The 24,659-nt window shown below is 52.2% G+C and overlaps 5 protein-coding genes across 5 annotated transcripts; 3 read left to right on the forward strand and 2 right to left on the reverse strand.

Moving 5' to 3' along the window:
- Nucleotides 1–1,553: 1,553 nt before the first annotated feature.
- On the forward strand, nt 1,554–3,590 carry TGME49_297845 (hypothetical protein). The gene is made up of 2 exons (XM_018782336.1): nt 1,554–2,411; nt 2,640–3,590. Exons 1-2 carry the CDS (start codon nt 2,273–2,275, stop codon nt 3,107–3,109), a joined length of 609 nt encoding a protein of 202 aa, XP_018638380.1. The 5' UTR covers nt 1,554–2,272; the 3' UTR covers nt 3,110–3,590.
- A 1,029-nt stretch (nt 3,591–4,619) lies between these two features.
- TGME49_297850 (Branched-chain-amino-acid aminotransferase) lies at nt 4,620–7,878 on the forward strand. Its single transcript, XM_002371164.2, has 4 exons — nt 4,620–6,022; nt 6,365–6,437; nt 6,764–7,102; nt 7,383–7,878. The coding sequence occupies exons 1-4, from the start codon at nt 5,102–5,104 to the stop codon at nt 7,625–7,627; spliced, it is 1,578 nt and encodes a 525-aa protein (XP_002371205.1). The 5' UTR covers nt 4,620–5,101; the 3' UTR covers nt 7,628–7,878.
- Nucleotides 7,879–8,838: 960 nt separating this feature from the next.
- TGME49_297870 (hypothetical protein) lies at nt 8,839–14,305 on the reverse strand. The gene is made up of 8 exons (XM_018782337.1): nt 12,387–14,305; nt 11,627–11,952; nt 11,244–11,316; nt 10,978–11,088; nt 10,542–10,658; nt 9,933–10,247; nt 9,636–9,712; nt 8,839–9,380 (listed from the first exon to the last, which is right to left on the reverse strand). The coding sequence occupies exons 1-8, from the start codon at nt 13,766–13,768 to the stop codon at nt 9,163–9,165; spliced, it is 2,619 nt and encodes an 872-aa protein (XP_018638381.1). The 5' UTR covers nt 13,769–14,305; the 3' UTR covers nt 8,839–9,162.
- A 934-nt stretch (nt 14,306–15,239) lies between these two features.
- TGME49_297880 (dense granule protein DG32) lies at nt 15,240–18,196 on the reverse strand. Its single transcript, XM_002371167.2, has 2 exons — nt 16,777–18,196; nt 15,240–16,433 (listed from the first exon to the last, which is right to left on the reverse strand). The coding sequence occupies exons 1-2, from the start codon at nt 17,005–17,007 to the stop codon at nt 16,005–16,007; spliced, it is 660 nt and encodes a 219-aa protein (XP_002371208.1). The 5' UTR covers nt 17,008–18,196; the 3' UTR covers nt 15,240–16,004.
- A 162-nt stretch (nt 18,197–18,358) lies between these two features.
- TGME49_297890 (hypothetical protein) lies at nt 18,359–23,836 on the forward strand. Its single transcript, XM_018782338.1, has one exon. The coding sequence runs from the start codon at nt 18,629–18,631 to the stop codon at nt 23,270–23,272; it is 4,644 nt and encodes a 1,547-aa protein (XP_018638382.1). The 5' UTR covers nt 18,359–18,628; the 3' UTR covers nt 23,273–23,836.
- Nucleotides 23,837–24,659: the final 823 nt, after the last annotated feature.

A 24,659-nucleotide genomic window follows, 5' to 3' on the forward strand; every position in this document is an offset into this window, starting at 1 on the left:
GGGGAGTGTATACTACGAGCTGGACAAACTGGGGAGTTAGCAACTAACACATACAGCAGAGAACCAACATTCACAGATGAGTCAGCGTGACTTCCTCTTTGCCGCAACCGTAGAGGTAAGCGTCAACTCATGCACTTTAGAGAGGATTGCATATGTAATCGTATCCTCAATGCACTCCTTGGACGTCTCTGCATGACATAAAAACCAGGATAGCTTCTGGTTTGAAAACACTATAGTGGAGTGCTACATGTGAGTCGACAGTAGCAGCTACTTTAGTAGAAGCCACCAGCGGGCAAGGAATCAAGGGATCAACAGACGTGGGAGATAATAATTTGTGTACCACGGCAGCAAAGCATTTTTAGGAAATACAGAGTCTTTGTGATGGGGAACATGCAGTTCTTTCTCAGCTCGACTTACTATGGCTAATACGCTCCAAACTGCTGAGCTGCGAACATGCCGTGACTTGCATTCTCACGCCCGACTGATACACAAAAAGCTTCGTGCGGCGGCTATCATACGCTCAGAAGTGAGTCATCTCAGTGTTTGCTAACACAAAGACACTTCCACGTTCCTGGGTGGTCCCAACCTTGAATATGGCCTGTTTTACAAATTCTCCAGGCGACACTGTGTAGGATGCCCACTGAGGAAAGCGTGCAAACTTTCAGGCGGATTGGATTCTCGTTGGCCTGACGCCTGTTTAGGAACTAGTGGAACGCTTTTTACGCCTGTCTAGAACCGCAGCACAGGGGGAAAGAAAGGTAACGAAGACTGATAATTTTTGTGAGAAAAAATCTCTAAAGAGTTGCTTCATATGTAGAACTACCTCTTTTAAATGAAGACCACGACGATAACAGAAGAGCAGCCGTTGCCGCCGAAGCTGGTAGCCTTGATTAACCATTCGCTCAAAGATGTTTCAAGATGACTCTTCGCACTGCCGTCTGTAGCCTTTGCCAGCTCTGCACTGTGTGGCTAGACGCCAATCAACTCGTGACTTGATAAATGCTGTTGTTAACCGAGACAGGCTCATGCGCTCGCTTGGATCAGACCCGCGGTCAATACTTTCTCCAGGAGTTGCTCCACTTGAATCATTGATGCTTTCAGCAACGCAGCAGCAAAGCTGTGGAATCCCCAGGGCACGCGGAAGTCCTGAACAAAAGACCTACACTGTTGCAACCGTAACGGCACACATATTCCATAGACAGCACAAAACCCAGAAGCCCGCCTACACACGTGAGATACAGACGGAGTCTGTATGGGGTGTATACGCGAAGACAACCCTGCTTGCACGCAATCTCCCGTTTGATTGCTGTGACGTGCAGCTGTTTGCCGGAGTGTGGCAGCGATTAAAATCTGTATTTTACAGGGAACCATCAGGCTATCGTTGGCGCTAGAGCATGCGCTTGGGGGCTGAAGTCCCTTTCCACGCCACGGACAGCTGTACGACTCTAGGGAAATCGCCTTGATTCGTATGAGACAAGGCACTTTACGGAGAACTGTCTCTGTGCACTGGTTGCTGAAGTGCTAGTCATATGCACTTTTTTGGTACTGTAATGTCTTTTTCTGTGTACTCGATTTGAATTATACCGATATGAAGGTCGAGGAACAGAAGGAAGAAAAATTCATCAGGTCGACTGCATGCGTGTGGCGGGTGTAGCACCGCGGCGAAATAGCGGCGTGGCCAAAACGAGCATTCTGTATTCGGTCCTTCCTTCCCTTTTTTGCTGGCATCATTGAGTGGAGATTCGTCCGGCACGAAGATTTTGAGACAGTTTACATCAATACCAACCGGGCTGGGTGGCATCCAATGCATTGGATCTTCTTCGAACTCAGCTTTTCAAGGCCTAGAGGGTGCATCCGCGTTCGCCGGATGTCGATGGTCTTGTTTGTGTTTCCATATTGACCAGTACATTTCAGGGTTAATTCTCCGCATTTGTTCATTTTGTCACAGATACAGACCTCATTACCACGCTGATCAGCTTCCTCCAGTTGACATTTTCCGTCACCGGGAATAGTGGCTGGCCAGGCCAGCGGCCATGTCTCCGAAGAAATGGATCAGACTCACACGCTACGGACCCGCGTGATGCTCCACTTTGCCTTCTTATCTTGAAAATCTGTGACGCTCAGCCTCTCTGTAACGGCTTCATCGCCGTCGTGTGTTTCTGCTTCAGTGCGGAGGTCACTGGGACCTCTGGTGATGATGCCGACACGCATTTGAATAAGGGGTTTGGGAGCTGCGCTTTACAGCCCTCACGTGGTGCCTCAACTCGGACTGATGAGGAAGTTTTCTTTTTTGCCTGTTACAGTTGAGCGGCTCTTGCCAAGCAAGGCAAGCCTATCCCGGCACAGAACGGCGAAGTTGCTACCGATAGCACAGCCCGTCTCCGCGGATGTCCGAGCGCCGTGCTTAGCTGGTAAGTTCTTCAGAATCCGCGAACGATAATCCAGACGTGAGAATTATGCCGTCCTCAGCCTTTGCAGTCGCTCTATGGTCTAACTCTCTCGCTCAAAAGAGCCATGGAGAGAATATCCAACAAACAGGCCTTGCCTGTAGTGCTAAGTATGGTTCATAATTCACCCCTAGCTGGTTCTGCAAGTGTTCCTTTGCCTGTGTCGCTTCTGGTCTGGTCCCTTGCGTGCAGCAGATGCAAATCCTCGACAGCAGTTCGTGTTCCACCACCTTCAGTCGTGTGGGAAAGAAATGAGTTCCTCCGCTTTCCCCGGAACCCGGGCCGTGTGGGGGTTCGACTGTGTTGCACCTCGCACACAAGGTCATGGGACGACTGTCGAATGCAAGTTCTTAAGGAACTCGAGACGCTATAAAGTTGATGCAGTCTTCAAGGGGAAAAGGTCAATGTTCCCCAGCAGCGGGCCCATGCAAGACTATGGAGTCTCTCATTTTGACAAACAAAAACGCAGGACGGCGGATTGGCTCGAAACTGAACGCCGGCGCATTGCGGCACTGCCGGAACCATTGCGGCCTCTTGAATTCGCAAGAACTTTGAATATGTACAAAGAGAAACTAATAGAATTGTATGGCGATGAGTACGTGCGTAGAGAGTGGGCGACGCTTGTCAAGCTCACACGGGCAAAACTGATGGGGACAGAATAGGTCATGGGTATTTCAGGATCCGGACCCAATGTGCGGCGGTTCAAGCTTCGTTTTCTTGGTGGCTACACGGGGGAGGGTGAACTTTTTCAGATCCATTTTACACGTGTGCATGAAGACAGCTGCTGACCGCCCTCTAAACGAATCCCCGTAGGAAGATGAAACGCAATCTTCACCGTGCTGAGAGAGGAACCAGAGAGAGTTTGGCTGGGACGCCATAGCGGCTCCTGAGCTACCCACAAACCAGCTGTAAAAGTGGATACATCATGGTGAAGCGAGGAAGCAGACCTACAATGTGCAGCGTGGATAGCGTCGGTTAAGCAATATTCCTGACCGTTTATGCCGGTACGATGAGCTTCTGCAGTGTATTCCAGATCAGATTTTAGTGTTGCAAGTGAGGAAATTTCCACGTGGGATGGTGATGAATAACACTGCATCTAATATCAGGGAACACGCAACTCTTGTGCAACCGAAGAAAATCGCCCTGTTGAGGACTGCGGGTACCATTCCGTACCGCCACTCCTGATGGGATAAAAAATGAGACGTCACGTCTGTAGTCTCTGTGTTTTCTTCTTTGGGACGAAACCTCAAGGGCACGAGAAGCAAAGAGCGTGCGACGCAACGAAGGGGGTTTCTTTATTCACACTGTTAGAGGCAAAAGGGTGCCCACCCGCATTCTGTGTCAGCGCGTTCGCTTGCACCATTATCATCTTCATTTATTTCTGATATGCCTCCCGCACGTTCGTCTACACCGCGATAACACCACGAAGGGAATGCAACTGTGCCGTGTCATCCTAACCACAGTCCACGGACTGCCGGAGCTGTTGCCTGTGGTTGAATCGTTCCTGGTGGGGCAGATACAGCAGTTAAGCTATTGTGCAGGTGCTACAGTATTTTGTTCCGCGTACATCTTCACCGGAGTTATACTGACCCTCCCTCACCATGTGAATCAGCCTTGTGCGGGGATGTGTCACACACACGAATGTTTCAACAGGTACTCACCTGTGCCTCTCAACACAACTGGCTAGTGCGCGCGAAAGCACCACAGCGCGAAAGCATCTGTTCTACAGACACAGCGAAGAAATGCGAAGTGCGTATGCTCTGAAAACGACTCATTCTGAAGGGAACAGCGAGGCACAGGTGCCGCTGGTACGCCTGTTCTAAGTCGACTGTACACACGAAAAAATCCGCCCTGCTCGACCTACCTTTTTGTGACAACCACGCCTTAGGCCCGCCCCTCAGACTGTCGCGTGCAGTGCTACGATGAGTCGTTCTCCTACTCACGGGAAACAAAGTCGTTAAGTTTAACATTTTACCCGAGAGTTCAAGAACACGTAGAAAACACAGCTTCCCTTAAGTCTCTCACAGACGCGTGGAGTGGAACTAGCCTGACTTCAAAGCTACATCCTGTTTTCGGGGCCGCACGCGGCTGTTTGACAGCCAGCATGCGACTTACGAGGCACGGCAATTGACTGTCACCGGAAGGAGCGCGTCACACTAGTGAAGCACCGTAGAATGATTGAGGTTTCCCTCGCGTCTTCCTCTCTTTCCGCAACTTTCCCTGTGTCTCTAAGCACACATCTTTGAAGGGGCAACTTCAGGCGGACTAGGCAGCTGGGAGCATCGTACGTCACTTTGTGCTGACGAGCATCGACGACCACCGAGTCGACGGACGTTGATTGCTGCTACCAGACCGCTCTCTAGCAAGACCCGTTTTGAGAACTGTTAGGCAGCACTGAGTCTGTCCAAACCGTGGACAGCGTACTGCTTGCTTTCGTATCAGAATGCCCAGTTGACTCTGTTCTTTTTGGTGGCTTCCCATACTACGCGGACTTCCCGGTTGACGTCTGCTTGTACGCTTCTCTGTCCCCTGTGAAAAAATTCAGAAACGGGTTTTGGAGTCAGAACTGTGTCCACAGCGTGGTGAGTTTACCAGTTTTCCCGTCCTTCATTGTTTTCGTGACTAGCTTTTCGTTCCGTTCCACAGACAGCGCAATGCGCCTGTGGAAGAGTCATGTTTTGTGGAGGTCCGTGTCTTCTCCCGAGACAAGAAAGCTCTCGCGGTCCACGTTTCTGCTAGGAAGAGATCCGTCAGTTTTGGGGTGTCTCACTGGCTGTACGTTCTGCGCTAACATTTCTGACCAAGACACGCGCCGAACTACAGCACGGGACTTCGTTGTGTCGTCTGGTTCGTCGTCCAGCGAGGGTTTTCACGCATACCATGAAAACAATGGAAAGACTAAATGGGCTTCACGCTGGCAATATGATGGCCACCGCCGCGCGTCTCCGTCGCCTCTTCAGGATCCACAGGTCGTGACGTGCCAAAGCTCCACTTTGAACAGCAGTCGAGGATCTGACCTCCAGAGACATAATCGGTTGCTTCACTCGTCACCGTTTTTTGGAGAGCGACGACGGTTGTTTGCATCACCAGCTTTGTCTGCAGGCGTGGCGCCAGCGCCAGCAACGCTTGCTGAACTTGATGCTAGGAAGCTGCAGATCAATAAGAAAATTGGTTTCTTGCATCCGCTACCAAGGAGAGAGAGTATTGGCTTCGGCCAGGTTTTTACAGACCACATGATCGAGGTGGACTGGGACGATCAACATGGTTGGTATTCACCGGTCCTGAAGCCTCTAGGGCCAATTTCCCTGCACCCGGCAATCAGTTCACTTCATTATGCTATCTCGGCGTTTGAGGGCCTAAAGGCTTATAAAACAGAAGACGATCGGGTGCTTCTTTTCCGTCCTTTTGACCATGGCGAACGCTTGAATCGATCATGTGCACGGGTTGCCCTTCCTCAATTCGCTGTTGATTCTTTCGTGACCTTGTGCAAGACTCTGGCGAAAATGGATAGTCGATTCATATTCCAGGACCGAGGTCTCTCTCTCTACCTTCGACCCCTCGTCTTTTCAACATACGTAAGGGCACTTTCTTCAGCATGCCTGCTCTTTTCTAGCAGACATTGTCTTTCCACGTCCGCCACTTGCTGTCCGATAAACAGTATGCCAATTCTATGTCACACCAGAGAAGCTCGCATATTCTGCCCCGAATGTTCGGCGGCCACGTTCAACTGAAGGAATGATTTCGCAGCTAGACGTCGTAGCGCTCATCTGCACGGGTTGCGTAGAAGCTCAAGTAGTATGGTTCCCCATCGGTCAAATAGCTGTACAGACAACCGTGACGCCTATTTGCTATCCACCAGAGCTCTGACATCAGGCTGTAGCCTCCAGAGCAGCTTTGTTATGTGTTCATTTGTGCAGCCGGCACTTGGTGTGTTCCCACCTCGCATGGCAAAGATGATCATCATGGCTTCGCCGACTGGTGGATACTTCTGTGAGTTTTCAAGGAGTGAACATCATGCCATTGTCCGAAAAACAGAGCTGTAAAGCGTGGCACTCAACAGTCTATGGATGCAGCGCTCTCCATGAAATTTAATCCTGGAGTGGGTAGTGATGTCTCGATGAACGGGAGCATGATTTTCCAGTCACACCAATTTGAGTGTTTCTTTTTTCGCATTGCATTGTAGTGAGGCATGAGCAACAAGCTATGCAGAGCTCGAACTTCAGGCAGTAGTCCTACCGCTTATGTTTAGCCATCCAGATACAGGGCATCGAGAAACACAACAAAGTTCATGTGTTGACTTGTCTGAATGTTTGCAGCAAACACAGGCGCTCTCGCCAATCTCTTCGTTGAAAAAGATTATACTCGTTCCTGGCCGGGAGGCTCTGGGAGCCACAAGGTTGCAGCGAACTACGCACCGACAATACAGCCTTGCAAAGAACGGATGCAACAAGGATTTCAGCAACTATTGTGGACCGTACCGGAGAGCGACGACTACATTTGGTGCGAGGGAGGAGCAATGAGCCTCTTCGTGTTTTGGAGGAATGAAACGGGCAACAACGAGTTAGCTACTCCTGCCTTGGAACGTGATCTCATTCTTCCAGGAATTGTCCGGGATACTGTGCTGACTCTGGCAAGGGGTTACCCGGATATCGCAGGTGAGAGGACCAACATACGACATGCTGGCACCGCCGTATGCAGTGGTTGATTGTGAAACAATCCGAAGTACATTATGCACATTAAAGGTTCGTTTGAGTTTACGGTTCAGTGGCCGCAAAGCGGATTCTCAGGTAACTAGAACTTGTTGAAACTACAGCAAAATTGCCTGGGTCTATTTTGTCATTCGCTGGGTCAGACTAACAATCAGCTATCGGGGTACGTCCGTGCTTTTGCTTAGTGATGGTCACGCTGAGTTGCTTACTGTGGCCTTGCGTTCAGTGAAGGAGCGGAAAATCTTGATGAAGGCAGATTTTGTAAAGGCGTACCGAGAAGGTCGAGTCCACGAGGTATTCTGCACCGGGACGGGAGCCATTGTAAAGCCTGTGGGTGTGATACATTTTGAGGGGGAAGATTTCGACTGCGCTCCGAGGGATCTCGAAACTTCACTGGCGTACAAGCTCCACAGCGACATATCTGACATTCAGTATGGGGTTGTACCCCATCACTTCATGCAGGAATGTTGATTGTTAAGACCTGACACTTGCTCTTCTGGCACGCGTCGCTCCCTAGAACCAGTCGAATTAGTCATGCGCCGCTCGTTGTCGCCATCACACTTCTGAACAGCAACGTTTGGAAAAGACTATAAACTACGTAGTGTGTGATGGCAGCCGGTTGCACGCACCCCCCCCGTGGCGTCAGTAGGCCATGAGTTGTCTTCTCCCGCACAGTCAACCATTTTTAGGTTACTCAGTCTCCTTCGTACTGCTGCACCAAAAACTGGCTTTATCAACCAGTCCACAGTTACACAGCATATCACCACAGTGGTTCGCGTATCATTTGTTCAACCGTTTCAGCTGACTAATACGCCCACTCATCACCGCTCTTCTAAAGGCCTTATCTGAAGCAAGTGTGCTGACCTAAACAGTTGCAAAGTGCCCCACGAATACTTCGTACTTTAGTGAACACTAAAACAAAGTTGATTCAAAGATGTGGTATTAATTTTATGTAAAGCAGGCGGTACATCAGGCAGTTCCTGCTGGGGCCACACTTAATCGACAGCCAACGATTTACATCGAAACGAAATAAATGATACTGAGCAGTCGAATACCCTACGCCCGCTGTGTCGTCCCTCGCTGGTCATCCGCACCAACGATTGTAGAAGGCTAAAAACTACATGCGTGCGGGAGTTTTGAATCTTTTGGCCCATTTCAGCCGAACTTAACATCACGAGCAGTGGCTATTGAACCAATCCGTTGCTAGGATCGATGTGCCTCAGTTGAAGCCTGTATGCTATGTTGCTCAATCTCAGACGAAACATGATACATCTTTTCTGCGGATTGGAAAGGTGGCGCTGCTACCGAGAGTCCCGCTAGTTCCACAGAAACGCCACAGCTGTCGTCGTAGGCATTCTCTCGCAAACGCCATTTCTGGAAATACGCTGTGTGTGACGGCTTCTCAAAGTTGCTGCCCTGCCGCAGAAACGCTTCTTCCCTTGACGTGCATCCGCTACCTCGTTCTTTGAAAAACGAAAGGACCCCTGACAGGAGATCTGCCCCATAGATTTCCACGTGAGTACTCCTGCATTAAACTGCTTTTTTTAATTTGTGAAAACCCCACATTTCCTTGTGAGGAGCAAACACTTTTCCAGTTCGGCGTTCCGAGCAGGTTCACGCAACTTCCATACAATTAGCAGCGGATAGCAACTCTGTTTCTTAGCGAGTTCCTTACCGAATGTTTAGGGGCACAACTGTTTTCTGTGAAGGATCATCACCTTTAGGCAGCTTTAAGATTTACGGCAGTTCATCATGAACCAATGTGCTTTTACAACAAGAGAGCCCTGAGTCAAGAGAAGAGTTTCAATTCTGCTTGCCGGCGGGCACTAACAGTTGTTAGCGTGGCAATCCAAAACCAGTCGCGTTGTAGTACGCGGCAAATTAACTACCATTAGCCAACTTACAAAGAAAATCACAATTCGACTGACTCAGCTTCCTGTTTCTTTCGATTTTATCCGAAAGCCAACAAGAGCCACTGCACGGTGGGACATACCCCTCGACGCAGTTCAGTTGACGGAAGTAACGTCTTCTTGTGTCGTCGCCACGGAAAGAGAATCACCTGTTTTCGTGGGTGGCCCAAACTCTTCTTCGATGACGACCAGCTGGATGTCGGAATATTCATCTCCCCAGGTGTAAGTCACGCGAACCGGTGCGGTGTCGGCAGCAAGCCTCACCAAAACTGGCTGCAGGTGCCTCGCATAGATAAGCGGTGGCGACTTTTTGCCTGTAAGGAAGAATCGATAGATGCGTTAATAATAGCAGTAAAAAAACGCGACACAGAAATCTAGCGCACGGCTGTGTTTCAACAACTACTCGGACCAGGGGGTAAATTACAAGATAATAAGGGACACAGTTTACTGTCCTTCAGTTGTTCCTTTTCCATGAAACTCGAGGAAACACAAAACACATCTCCATCATAAGCTGACATATTGAGGCATTAGCCTTGCCAAATAACTACGCAGTATGCCATGCCTCTTACCTTGAAGCTGCAAGAGTTCCGTGGCCACCTGTTCCCGCACCGCCGCCCGATGACATGCCAGAGCCATTGCGACTCGTCTGCAAGACAAAATACATGGGTAGGAAGTACTCCGAAGTCTCTGAAATCCTGCTGACGAATGACTTTCCTGTGTCAATCCACACCTCGGTGAATGCGCCATAGCCAACTGACTGCCGTCCTAACAGCAACACATTGGACTCCTGCTATACGCCAAGACAGATAAAACAAGTGAAAATGATGCAAACTGCATTTGTGAACGGTATTCGTAAGCAGTTTTACCTGTCAACTTTCGCTTCCCATGGAATCGGTGTACCATGGAAAGTTGGCAGCAACTGAGGATCAACCATTTCAATGGCAGACAGGGCATTTTGCCCTTCCCAAACGATGTTATCAAGTGACCCTCTGAGGTAATCCAAAAGAGGCTGTTGAGCGCCGCCTTCGACGACGATAGGGTGTTTTGTCTGCGAAAGACTATCTGTCTCATCTGTCTCGTCGTCCCTCGTGGTCTCCAAGCCCGCGCGGTCCGATGGGAAACCCGAGAGGCGTGACGGTTGCAGGAAGATGGTGCAATCGTAGCCGTCGATGTTGTACTTCCTGCGCAGCCCACAGGAACAAATCATTCTTTACCATGTCTCGAGTGGCGATAATAAGCCACGACACCCACAAACAACCACGGGTGCACAAAGCGGTGCTGCACCATGGCTATTCGATGCTTGGTACAGTCGATGGTCAGTCCGTCTCTGCATGAGTAAGTGGACAAATAACTGGCAACATAGCCGTAACACTCTGAGGCCGGTAGCGTTGCGACTATGCACCTTGCCTAGTAAGTGGCTCTTTTCGGACGAATAAAACATGCATTATAGCGAAAACCAAATGTAACTGTCTTACCCTTGCGAAAGGCGTGTAATGTTTTTTTTCTGGGCGAGGAGATGACTTTGTCCGGTCAATGCGTTGGCGACTGAAATGTCGATTAGATCGTCGAACTGCCCCACGTACACGTGTTGCCTGCGTCCCCATACATCACCACCAACACCTACACGGCCAGAGTGATAATATATCTATACGGATGAAGGTAAAGCAACGGGTGAAGCTTGATACGCGAATACGTTGCCAGTGAACATCGGAGAGCACACAATCACACATGCTGTATCGCTACAGATGACTGACTCTAGCTAACCCAGCAACTCCAGACACGCTTCTTCGAGACATCCATCAGAAGACAGCATGGCCAATGGATGGCGCAACCACAGCAGCCAGTGGGTTGAAGCAGTAAGAAGGGAACTCATGTCGTTCTGTTGTAACATGGCCAAGGATGCTTTCTTACTCAGGAGTGCCATTGGGTTCAGCCGGAATGGAAAGGATGCCAGTCATCACTTTTCTCAGAGAAAATTGAAGGCGAGGCTGAAAGACATTGCTTTCTGCTCCATTTATCAACCTGTTGCGGCATTGAACGCAGAAGAACAGAGAGACTCTGGAACGTTGGAACTGTGCGCTTCGTTTTCAGAAAACAGTAATCGAAACGCGGACAGACGGAACGCCCGAACGTCTACCACTGCAGCCCTCCTCGCATTACAAACCAACGCAACTCACCTAGAAAAAAGCTCATTTGTAGTCACGCCTGCGATGGGGCGATCGCCTGTCAAGCAGGTCCATGCAGGTGAGCCTGCGGGAAGGCGCACAAGACGACAGTGTGGAGCAGCACAAAGTCAGATCTTCCTTCATCGAGGGGCAAGAAGAAAAGGAACCGCAGATCCGACCACCTTCCAAACACCGTCTGCTACAATGATGGAATGATGTCCATGATTCGATACACTAGACAAAAAGTGAGGTGATCCTTCACGCCACGTGTAGCGCACAAATACGTCTGAACAGGGAAAAGGAAGGGTAGCGACCGAAAAAACGAAGCATCTTTTAGCTGCGGAAATCACCCCGCACAGTCAAGATGATAACATGCGCATCTGCCATTCACCTACCTTCTCCCTTCACTTCTGAAATCGGAATGTCGACGCGAAAATGCATGACACATGTGTCTTTTTTCCGGTCTTCATCGGTGCGACGATGCCAGTCAAGTTGTTTCAAAAGACTCAGTCGCCGGCCGTCCGTATCGGCGTCTCTTCCAAATGCATGATCATTGTCGACAGACAGAGGATCTCGAGAGTGCTGGTCGCGATCAAGCATCTGAAGAACCTTGACGTGCGAGTGACTCATCCGGACGGAAAAAGCCACCGAAATTACTTGGTTGTAAGGATCATAGAGTGGAATGCGCAAATGTAGCATGTTAAAGCCAGGACACCGAAGCCTGCGATTCATCGGAGAACACAGAAACAGGCATCCATGACGAGACTCAGAGCGAAGCTAAAATATCAAAGAAGTGCCAGCGACTGATATAGGCGGCGTGCCCGAACTTGAGGCGAACATCTGTCTTAAACGGTTGCAAATGAGGGAGGCTGACGCTAAACCCCAGGACGGAGACTTGTTGAATTACCTAGACTCAGACGGAAAGCAAACAACTTCGAAATACGAAAACTCCGTCGTGCCCCCTCCAAAGAGATTCCGTGGAACACAACTGGTTCTCAAAGTGAAGTCGCAAGCACCACTGACTTGGCAGTACGAGGCACCAAACAAGAACCATAAAGACATACCATGATTTATCGCTTCCTTGTCATCCAAAGAAATGCACTTTTTGTGCGGCACAAATAACAGCTGACTCCTGGTCTGACCGATGATACTCACCTTGCCTGACCGGAAACGACAGTGCTGCAGACAACCTTTCCGACGTTGTGGAGAACTTGCAGCGAAAGCTCAATGTGAGAACGTGTCACGCAGGATAACGTGCGAGAAGCTGAGGACTCGAGCCATGTTTGGGGCTTGACAGTGCCATCAGCAGGTTCCTCAAGGTTTCTTGGAGAGATGACGGGGCTTTCCGGGTTGCTGGCTGTTCTTGTGTCAGCGGTGGTGCATATAGTGTTCGACGATAGGACAGAAGAGTGTTTCCGCGCTTGAAATCCACCGTTTCCGAAGATGCCATCGGAAGCACCCATTCGTTTTGCAATCCCTGGTACGGGAAATGCCGTCTGCGAGGGAGTCTGATATGGTCTATGTGTTTTCCCAGTTCGAACTGTCATCTCGCCTCTAGATACGGACGAGAACGACTGGTTGCGTCCGGTGGAAGCTTCTAGGTTAGGATCATGAGAGTAGAAGGCATTACTGTTAGATGGTCGATGGGACATCGCGAAGCAGTCGTACGATGGAGGCTGCCCGGGAAAGCTACGTGGAGAACGGGGGTGGATATCCCCGTCGTCGCCATCAAAGAAAGAAATAAAACTCGAGAAAAGACCGTCCAGTTTGAACGACCATTCGCCACTGCCTCCGGTATCGACGCCAACGAGACTACGGGGAGTGTCGAAGCCGCCTGGCGGAGACCGGTGTGGCGCTATATCCTTGCGGGAATTTATAAACGAAGACGATTTTACACTAGTAGATCCAAGACGAGGCACACTGGGTAGGCTGCTTTCTCCATGAAGGCGTCTTTGTTGAGAAGTACGATCCGTGTTCAGTGCCACGGCAATACACGACGAAACCCTCGTAGCGTTGTTGAATCGCATGCTGTCGCTGGCGAGGCACGACCCGCTTGCGGCAAGACGGCGAGGAGTCAGACACGCCAATTCTCCTTGAAAAACTGGCATATCCGCAGTAGAGTCGTCATATTTGACTGGAAACGAACTCCGCGAATGAGGATTCGACACGTGTTGGTGGCCAGCCACTGTTGCGGAAGCATTCCCGGTCTCAAATGGAGGAAAGAGCAAAGCGTCGAACTTCTGAACTACAGAAAAGGAGCGAACCGCGGGGACGATGGCTTCGCGCAAGTGACCTGATACCCAGGAACTCATGTCCTTGAAGACGGTTGTCGCTGTTTCTCCTATGCCCCTCAGGAGATCGTCTTCCTCACCGTCCACTCCAGGGAGTGAAATGGCCACAGACGAACCAAGCGTTATACTTTTCGTTTCCTGAGGTGATGCTCTTGGTGAAGCAACGGTGGAAACTTTGGCTTTTGGCGAGGAGGACCCTGCCAGCGGATCCACCGGCAAGGTCTCGGACGAGAGTGCCGTTGCCATTTTCTGGCCCAGACACGGGGAGAGAAGCGCAGTTATCCAGAGCAGATTTTCGAGGAGAAGCGTAGGCGAGAGAAAGACGAACGGAGTAACGACTGTGCAGGCACTCAATCGCGGTTCCTCACATGAAAAATGCAACGAACCGTCGCTTATACGCGAGTGCAAGACACGGCCAATCACACAAGCGGAGTGCCGTGACGCAACCGCCACAAGACAACTCGATGAGTGCTGTCGGACACTTTTGAGAATTGCCGTCCTTTCTCGAAAGACTATGGTAAATTAACCAGGTCAAAAGGGGCTTTTCCAGCCCAGTGCAAAAGAAAACTTTAAAATGGCCACAAATGTCGCCTGCTTAGTTGCCGGCTACTCCCAGTTACACTTCTAGTGCGTATGTCGGTGCCTCTGTCTTCAAACGGGGGGTGTTTTGAGGTGCCGGTTGCGAATGTCCTCCATCTGTAGAGAGGCCGGTTTTTTTGCAAAATTGAAGGCGCTACTGGCGTTTGATGAGAAAAAACACGCAGACGCAAGGCTGGATTCAACCACTTCCCCAGTAGAATACTGTCAACATAACAGCCATGCAGCTCTCTCCCCGGCTTGCAAGGCAGCACGGTCCAATGTGCTCGTGCAGGCGTGGCCGACACACCTGGGATACCCCGCGCGAACATGTACTTGATCTGGCTATGATCTTGATGTTCTTACTGCCAGCTTAATGCGCAGGGTATGGTCTTTTCAGTGTACCGGTCTATATTGGGGGTTCGGAAGTCGTTTTCCCAAAAACCAACGAAATCTCTTTCGTAGTACCTTCAAGTTCTGTGTTAGTAACTAAAATCTGTCCGGACACCGGTAGTCGCCTGGGCTCGACTCGACCAGAAATATGCGGCTTGTTCCTTTTCCCTATGAAAACCTCTACTGCGCAAGTCTACCTCAGAGGCGTCAGTCGTGGAACACACGCCACATACAGCACCCGTACCTCGACTGAACAAGCTCACCTCTGGGCCTTTGCGATGACCGGCAGCTGGTTGCTACCAACTGGGGCCGTTACGGCTTTCCCATCAGTCGAGTATCTTAGCTCCATTACAGGCTTGATAGCAATCGACTATTCTAACTCGTGCTTGTCATCCGCTTCTTAATCCACGGCATCTCTTTCAACTAGTGTGTATGGTGCTTCTCGAGGAACTGACGAAAAGCTCGACCCGCTAAGAGTCGCACACTGAAGCTGGTGCTTCAGTTAACGGTGTCAAGTCTCTTAAGAGCGAGTCAATGACTAATCAACAGTTCCCGCTGCAGCACCCGTTCTCTCTTACGAAAAGTTTACGCCTATTCCGTCGTCATTTATTGTAACGGTAGCTCTGCGCTGCAGCATTAGTGCGGCCCTGTGTGCCAGGTGCAGTTGAGCAAAGGTTTGAAGACGCCTCGTACAATACGATTTCTTGATAAGCAAGAAGCTGATCCGTGTCAATTGCAAAGTTTGACCCGCTGGATTGGGACTTTTTGTTCGTCGGGGACTGACCCGAACTCGACTTACATCACCACCTCAAGAGATTGAGTGTTCGTCTACAGCTGTTCAAAGTTACCGCGAACACGATGCGTAGTCGCAGGCCCCGCTTCTTCAATTAGAATACAAATGCCCGAGGCCACACATTTTAAGGCCCGTTTCGCAGGAAACACGAACACTGCACTGAACAACTGCGCCAAATCTATACATTCGAGGAAAGTGCACTGTCGCTCCTCACGGACTAGTAGTAACGACAGCGCACACCCCTTTCAACCAACGACGGCACCCTTCTTCAAACACGCCGAGAGTGAACTGTGACAGCGGTTTTCGGGAACGGCGAGGGACAACACACGTCTCTGACAAAAGGGTACGGACATGGACGGCGGAAATTTACAATCGTTTCGACGTTCTCCGCGAACGCCGTGGTATTATACAAGCGAGTCTCTTGCACGAATGGAAAAAAAGACGGCGGTAAGACGGGACATGCCTCTGCTCGGAGGCTATCACGAATGGTCCACTCTGAAACCTCACGGAGGCACCCGGGGTCCAGGACACCGCTCTGTCCGAGTCACCTCCTGGAGTCGACACGGAGTCCTGCCAGGAAGTGACTGCGCTTTATTCCCATCTGACATCAAACGGAAATTCTGTGCAACGCTGGCCCGCACCATACGACACGAATGTGCGAAACACACTTAGCTCATCGAATGGACGGAACCCATGTACAGCGCGAGTCGGACCCTTCGTCTAGTTCTTTCGCGCAAGGGGTTTCTTTTGCTTGGCGCGAAGGAGCCGAAGGGCATTCGCGCGAGCCGAACTGGAGGAGAGCTGCATGATCTGAAGGTGAGCGGCATCGGTCCAGCTCTTGACCAGTGTGAGGTTGGAGTCGAAAAGCAAATCCGCCATCTTTTGGCCCTTGGGGCTGCCGCGGAAAGCATCTTGAAGCTTTTCGGTGAAAAGCTGCAGCAGCCCCTTCCAGACACCTGTGGTAAGGGCATCAACGGGATCTTCCGGAGACTCAGCGAAGAACTTGCGCATGTAGGCTTCGTAAAGTTTTCGCAGCTCTTTGAAGGATGATTGATTCGCACCCTTCTCACCGAACAGGTAGAACTCCAGCTCCGACATGACAACATCGGCGACACCGTCGGCCAGGCGGTAGTACATTATACCCTTGACCTGAAAATAAGGAACGCATTCCAGACACACTCTTTTGCATGGCTAAGCGCATACCAAAATCAACGTTCTTTTGTCGGGAACCACAAGTACACCGGCCAGCATCGATCAAACATCGGGTGACAACATTCAGTACTTTTGGTACCACGGATAAACCGAACCATCACACGGTTGCGGATGTCCACATATAAACTCGGGACAAGATATTGCGAACTACGTCCTCTTTTTCGAACCGTCTTCTCCCGTTCCCCCTCCCCCACCCTGCCACAAAATGGAAGGCGAATGATCATAAAACGCGCGTTGTTCGTTCTTTTGGTCGACCCGCGAAAGTCGTCCTCCGACTTACCTTGTACATGATCTTTCCTAACACGCCACCGAGGCCTTGCTTGACAATGAGGGGGTAAAGGTCATTCAGGACAAGGTCAACAGGGGTTCCGCCGATATGTTCACCGACACCCTTCTTCACATTGTCTATGAAGGCGTCGTCGGCGGACACGAACGAGGAACCAGCAAGAACCGTGAAGAGCACGAAGAGAAATCGGCGGCTGACGCCGCTGCTTCCCGCACGCGCTGCCATGGTGGATTTGGTGTATCTAGAGAAGTGAAGGCGATGAGGAAACTTGATCCCAAGAGCTTCTCGAGAGACCGCTGAGAGCACTTCTCCGAAGACCAGAGGAGACTGAAATACTCGACACCGAGGGGATCAGTCTGCGCGCGTCGGACGGTGCGCAGATGCCGAAGTAATAAAAGAACAGCTGTCTCTGTGGACAAGGAAACTCACGAAACGAGCTGTCCCACACGAGAAACGGGAGGCACCGGATAAGAGAAACAATTTTGTCGCTTCCGACGTCTTGTTCCGGCCTATGCAGCATAGCCCACACCTGCCTCCGAGATACAGCGCACGCCAGGCACCGACTCAAACAAACGGATTCTGGAAAACGTGCACGATAGAAAAAAGGAACGCAAATTCGTCGGAAAATGAGAAAGCACCAAACAAATGATTTGCCATCATGTGCCCAGCCTCGATGGGGTTGCCCGCCACAGGATGAGGGGACTACGACGCTGGTGCTACGAGAGTCGCAGGAACCGCTGCCGCCGTTTCTGCTTCTGCTTCTCAACCCGTCCGTAGCCATGCCGCCGCGCGTGCAGCAAACACCAGAACCACGAGAGACAGTGGGGAAAAAGCTCACCTTGCAACAGGCGCAGACCCCCCCCCCCCGCTCACAGCCCACAGAAGGTTTACACCCGGTTAACCACCTGTCGCCCGAATGGGGTGGGAGACACGTAGTAAATGCGCCGGGACGGTTCCGACCAAATCGTCCTCGTCCTACAGCCGAAGAGGGCTACAGTTGAGCCTCTCGTCTGAAGACTAGAATTGGTATTGGGCGCCACAGTTTGTTCTGCTGAAAAATACCACCCTTTCCCGGCACAACAGTGGGAAGGGCAGGCACCACTATCGTTGAACACCAGCTTAGCCACGCGTAGGCAGCTGTAGGCTGCGTCTGCTTCCGCGGTTCACGCTCAGAGTTATACCCTAGATGTAAAGCTACAACCTGATTTAGCAAGTTTCGAGGATTCCTCTCCCGTTTATGTGTTACTCAGAAATTGGGAACTCGCTGGGAGTCCTATGCAAGTCGCCCATAATGTGGCGTTAGTCGTATACGGCGAGGCAAGCGCCACAAGGCCGAGACCTTAAAAAAGATGTACTTCAGCAACAGAACACGAAGGCGGTGCAGACTGAGACTTTGCTGCTTGGAGAAGCCGTGCCTTGTCTTTCCGAGCTCTTCACAATCCTCTTTGGAACGTCACGCCTGAGCAGTCTCTCGTATCGTAGGGAGCAGCTGCAACAGCGGGCGCCACCCGTGTGCCATGCATTAAACGGCTTAAACGGCAGTGATGGAGGGCAGCGATCAAATTTTCCGCTGCATGCGCGCGAATGAGGCTCCTTTCACAAGTGCCTACGGATTGTGTCCAAGCAGATAGAGACAAGGGTGGATGCCAGGATTTCAGTGTGTCTTCCAATTGAGGTTCTGAACATATCACTGTAGTTCCGTGGACGAAAAACCGAGGGGGTAACGAGGCTTACGTGAGCGAGTTTATTGCTATACACATGTCAGCGTCGCCGGCGGGCGCGCGACCCCTGGTTCCGTAGTCGACTGAAGTATCTGTTGCACTTTGAAAATCACGGCGATACAAGCATGCGTGGGGTTCGACCTAGCTGTTTCACAGACTGTCTGCACAAACCATGCTTCTGCTTGGCGACCAATGGAGGCGCCCCCGGCCTCCGCGTGTCTCATGCGCCGGGCGGGCTCCATCAACAAGCGCCGTTTCGAGGGGCAAATCTCGATGGTTTTGGCGGTAAACAGCAGACAGCATCGCGGTCTGTTTGCTCACGATGTGGCGCCCCTTTCGATCGCCCGTACCTGACACAACGGGACTCTCCGTGTCTACCGAGGAACACCCGCACACGGCCCAACGTAGCGCGTTCGCAAGGTGTCGAGGACTGCGTTTCCTCGCGAGTGGGCTTTCACGGAAACGCGGATTTACCTCCATCCATGACAACCTGCGGCTTCGCACACTTCCCTTCGGGAATAATCTCTTTCCCCACGTCTTCTGCGGCCTCGATTCGACAGTCTAACGAACTGTCGAAGTGCTCCTTCACGGATCCTGACTCTGTCTGTATCCCCGCCCAGCACCACGGGTCTCCAACCCACTGGGACGGCCCTCACCGCTTTCTTTTCCGCCGTCGCCTCACCACACTTGCCTCCACGTTGTCGCTGTCTCGTTCTGCCAGGAAAGTGCCCGTTTGTGGAACTTCCCAGCTCTCCCCTCGAGAGTTTCGGCGCCAGTCGCTGAAGCTGCAAAGACAAGGCGAGTTGTTTGGGTATTTCGCCGGGCTCCCGTATGTCTCTTGGCGTTCGCTCCTGCGCGTGCTTCACCTTCTCGTGACGAAACCTTTTTTCAGAGGCCAGGACCTTCTCGCCCTTCCCGTCGTGTGCAAGCGTCTGGGCGTCTCAGACTTTCGGGTTGTTGACCGCCTTCTTGCTGGGGCAGTTGTGCGTCCGTCGATGAATTTCGCTTCGCCCTTCAGCGACTCTTCAGATGGACAGGTGACAGAGGAAGACCGCAGCTGTCTCCGGACCGGAGATACTTCCACAAAACCCGACCCGGCGTATCGCGCGCATGCACCCACGGCGGCGCGAGTTGCACTGAAAAAACGGCCGCCTTTTTCTCTCTTTGTCGCTTCCTTGGACGACTGGCCAGTGCAACACCACCCACACCATATGCATGCAGTTCAGAGACTACTTGCCGCGATTTGCGCGAACCTGCACAACTACACGACTCCAGACTTGCTGCTTCTTTTTGATGGTCTGACGGCTCTTGGAACACCCCAGGGAGGCGACGGCTCTGAGGTGGCTCTCCCCAAGTTGAAGCGAGGCCTTGGACAGATGCCAGTTGAAGCCCTTGAGGAATTTGAAGTCACCCTCGGCCTCTTGCTGTTGCAGATTCGCGCTCGACTGAGAGAAGGCGAAAGCGCTGGGGGTACAGGGAAGGACGGAGAGAGTTTTTTTTCCTCTAGAAACGTCCTCAAGGCGTACGAGATTGTCAGCCGAGTGGCAGGGGTCCCGCCAGAATGCTGGACTTCTCCGTTTTTCGCTGGTGCTCGTGTGCGGGCGAATGCCGGTGCAGGTGGTGTGCTTCCGTCGTCAGCAGAGCCGACGGAGGGTCAGCTGACTGTACAGAAGCATGCGCTTGCAAAGTTCCTTAACACTTCCCCGGCGGCCAGAGTTGGAGGGGCAGGGGAAACAAACGACGACTTTACATGTTCCCCCGCACACGCCGTAGAAGACCTGCTCTGCCTCTTGGGATCAAGAATCCTAGCTGATGATGTCGCTAACGAAGCGCTTCTAGCGAACGTCGCATGCTCCGTTTCCACTGTTGCACTGGATACCATTTCTCTTGTGCAGGCTTCTTCAATTGTTGCGGGTTCTCACTCTCGCCGATCCCCCGCCTACTTGGCGCTTGCATACATGCGCCTCGCCGAGCGGCAACCACCGCGTCCCACAGCGGCAGCGATGGCCCAGGAGATTTTAAAGCGCGTTGCATCCATGAAACTTCCAGTTGAGAAGGACGGCAAAACCCACTGGTACACTGTCAGAGAGTTGCTACCTTCGTCCGGGATCCCGACAGAAGCTAGACACGCGCTTATCACAGCGTTGAGTTTGGCTCCTCCGTCCGTCCTTCCGGCTTTTGCAGGGGCTGTGTGGCGCGAGTTGGAGGCGGGCTTCAAGGGAGAAAGACAGTCTGGTGTGGCAGCGTCCAATGACCACAGAACTGGATCCTTCAGAGAGTTGTCTTCGCCCCCCTCGGATGGACCATCAGCGTTGTCGGAGGCAACTTTGGTGGCGGCGCTGCCACTGTTCAGTCGTTGCGCGATCTTGGCTGTGACCATCCCTCGTGAATGCCGGGATACGAGAGAGGAACTGGAATGCACCACTGGTTTCAGTTCACAGGGGCGGGCGAGAGGGCGAGAGTGGCATTCAGTGGACAACGTTTCTTCACCGCATTCGGACGCAAAGGGCGTGATGTGTACGCGGGCGCCAAACGGATTGCTGTGGCTCCGCCGACTGTCTAGCGTGGTTGAATTGGCACTGAAGAGACAGATGGAACGAATGCAGAGGGATTGTTCTTCGACGCGGGACAGTTCGTCTCCCGGAGAGCCGCAGACCTTGCCAACAGGTCGTGTGTGTGGCGCAGGCTGGAGGGAAGACCCAGTTCCAGGTCTTGAGAGTGCCGTGGAAGTATTTTGTGCCGCCGATGTCGGCGCCCGTTTGACGAAAAGTCTCAAGAGCAGCTTGTTCTGGAGCCGAAGGTCCTGGAAGCGGTCGTCGCTCAGCGGTCAGAGAAGGCAAGGGAAGGCTTTACGCTGGCCAGCGGCATGGCTGTCTGCAACGAGTCTTGAGAGGGGAGTGGTAAAGAAGCGTCTTCTGGACAGTTTCCAGTGGAAGCGAGAAACTGTGTTTCGCATTCTCACCTCGGTTCACCGTCGATTCGTGCTCTCCCGTCGCCTTGCTGAGCTGCAGCTGCGGCAGGCTACCTTCGAGGCGGGACCGCTTCTTTCTGACGCATCCCTTGCGCGCCTAACTGCGCTGACGAGCCCCACGCGTTCCAGTGAAGGAGAAATTGTGAGTTGTAGCAGTGGACAGCCACACACATCGGACCCGGGTGTCTCTGTCGGCGAGCGCAGGCGCAACAAGCGCTCCCAGCTCTTCCGCAGTGAACGACAGTCGATTCATGACTGGCTTGTTCCCCATGTGATTCGTGTTTGTCCCTTGCACATGTCCGCGCTCTACTTCCAGCTGCTGGTCAACGAGCTCGCGACGAGTTGTTGGCGCAGAGCGTGTGGGAGCGTGGATGCGAGAGGCTACGGGGGGAAGGCCGCTTCTGTCCGCAGTGAGTCACGCTGTGTAAAGGAGTCGCGGGAGGCAGATTCGTCAGGGAGCGACGGCGCTCGTGCGACCTGGCAGGGTGCACAAAGCGTGGACAGCGATAGCGCAAAAAGGTCGGCGCTGTCAAGAACGAATGCCCCTGTAGGGGACAGACTGCTCCTGCATGCGTTGCGTATAGCAGACCACGTACGACAACGACTCGATGGGATCCGGCGTCAGCTGGCGAGGCAGTGTCGTCTTTCTGCAGCGCAGCAAGAAAGGGTCCTCATCTCACTGCCTCAGTTTCAGCAATACAATAAAGAGCTGGTGCTTCGCGACAGACACTTAGACTTCAGTCCCTTTGGGAAACTCTTCAATTTGCGAGAGCCGGCGTGCGGGGTTCGAACGAGCCGCGATGTCCTTGCGTTGGTCAAAGTGACAAACCAACACGTCAGCCGCGCTATGGCGTCTGTTGCCACCCTCCAGTCTTCCGTGCAGCTTTGGCTAAGCGAGCTCCAGGAAGTCGGGAGGACAGGACGGGGAGCGGGACGTGTGGGATCTGCCAACGACGGTGAAGAGGCCCATCTGAGCGGTGAGAAAGGCGCGCCTAGCAGGGGACGAAGTAGAGGTTCTCCAGAGATGGAGAGAGTGGATATTCGGAACGGACTGCGGAACTACTGCCGCGAATTGCAAGAGGTGACGGAGGCTCTCGCCCGTAGCTCGCGCAGATGCCTGTACACGGCGATTGTTCAGATACCATTGCGACGAAAGACTTGGGTAGGGCCCTGCCAGGGAGAAGTGGAGTGGGCGACCCAACAAGCCCTTGCGATAATGGAAGCGGATGGGGCCAGGGATAGAAGCGGGGTTTCGAGGTTGCTGGAGGCCACTGAAAACGAGGAAGGAAGGTTGCCGAGCGCTGCGGGGACAGGTGCGGTCCAAACGCTTGCTTCGGAACTAGCTGCTGGGTCGGGGGTACGAGGCTGCAAGGAAAAGCCAAACGGCGTGGGAGCTGCAGACGGAAAATCCACCCTATCCAGAATGGCGGAGATGAACGCGATTATTCAGTGTATGCAACCGGAAAGAGGCATCGTGGCGTGGGAACTGCGAAACCCCCCTCGTGTTGTGACAGCAAGGGGAAGAGGCCTCCGCGGACACCATCAGGGTCGTTGGCGCGAGGGAGTAGAGCACCGGCTTGGGGAGAACGCACATGATAGGTCTGGCGGGATTCCCGGCATGTTTGCGCGTCTTCGTATTCTGAAGAAGTCAGATGCTGCAGAGTCCCGGAGAGAAAACAGCAATGAAGAACACGCTGGGCATACCTTGCAGAGCAGCGTGAACGGAGAGAGTGAGACAATTACAGCCACCGTGGCGGGAAAAAAGGAACGTTTTATGGTTCAGGTCGGTGCTACTTAGACTGGTGTTCTTAGCCGTATAACCAGAGAGTTTCCAACACGGGAAGGATAGTGACTGCGTTCCAGCGACAGGCATAGTGACTTCTGATCACTCAGTGTTCAGTTGCCGTCTCGTTTGGTGCTGGGAGAGTTTCTTTTCAAAGAAAGGATCGGGCCATAAAAGTGCGCAGCTGGTGAAATCCAACCAAGCGCTGAATAAAGGACCGTCAGGGGTGCCTGCAGATCAGACTGTCTTTTCCCCCATTGTCCTGTGCAACGGTCACATATGCTATAGACACCGAGTTTAGTCAACAAAAGGTTAAGTACTTTCGGTGGTGTGTTCCAAGGTTGCAAAACCCCGACGGAACCCCCGACACTACACCCAGTTGATTCTCCATAATTTCTGTGATGCGCACTCTGCGGCTGGTGAACCAGGAATACGAATGCATCGGTCATTGTGCGCATGTCAAGAGACTGAGCGATGACTAGAGGCAGTCTCGTGAGGGACTCATTCGGTGCTGAACTCCCGCTGCACAGCCGGAGGAATGAAACTGTCTCCTATCACCGTTAATCTACAGTAGTACGCAGGAACAGCGATACCCATGATTTGGAGCTAAGCAAAAACGAAATCCTTGTAGGGGTTCGAAATGACACTTCCCTGTCGCAGCCCATCCACTCTCACGATTTCAATTCATCGCAGCGGATCACCCGGAAAGGTTTGCGTGCATTGCTCTATATTGTCGGTGAACATATCTCGCTCCGACATAGGTTACGGAAATAACTCGGATTGTGTACGAAGCGCTAACTGTATGGTTGGAACGCTAGGCGGCCGTAGATTGATACCGTACCACATCGTGTATCCACTTTCCTGTAACTGCCCCCACACCTGATTGCAGGGCCTCTATTCACCGTGTTAGGATGACTTCTGTCAAACATCTAGTCACATCTATCTCTCACGGGGATGCGCAGCACACACGCGCTGAGTGCCGGGATTCACGGAGCGATGCACACTTCGGTGTAACATTTGTCGGCGTTTTGACCCATACCGGCAATGCAGAAAGCGATGGAGGAGAAACATTCACAGGGGGACAGACTGTCAATTGGCAAATGTCCTGCGGGGCTGCAGCGCTGGGCTAATTCTCTGGTACACCTTGTACCTACAGCTGTAGGGAACATGAGTAAGACCTGTGGTATTGTGGACGCATCGGAAACGCATCCTGCTGCTGTTCCCGCTTGACGCTCCCACATCTAGTGCTGCACGTGAGTGTTCCTCTGTGTTTAGCAAGGGGCTTACTCTGTGTTGGTTTGCTATGAGCATAGAACCAATCCGGTAGTAAGGTATAAGATGGTAGGTGGTACATCCTATGCCCTCCGTGGTTTGTTCTTCTTATGTGAACATACTCTTTAAA

The sequence above is a fragment of the Toxoplasma gondii genome, chromosome II (assembly GCF_000006565.2).
Source record: "Toxoplasma gondii ME49 chromosome II, whole genome shotgun sequence".
Classification (NCBI taxonomy): Eukaryota; Apicomplexa; class Conoidasida; order Eucoccidiorida; family Sarcocystidae; genus Toxoplasma; species Toxoplasma gondii.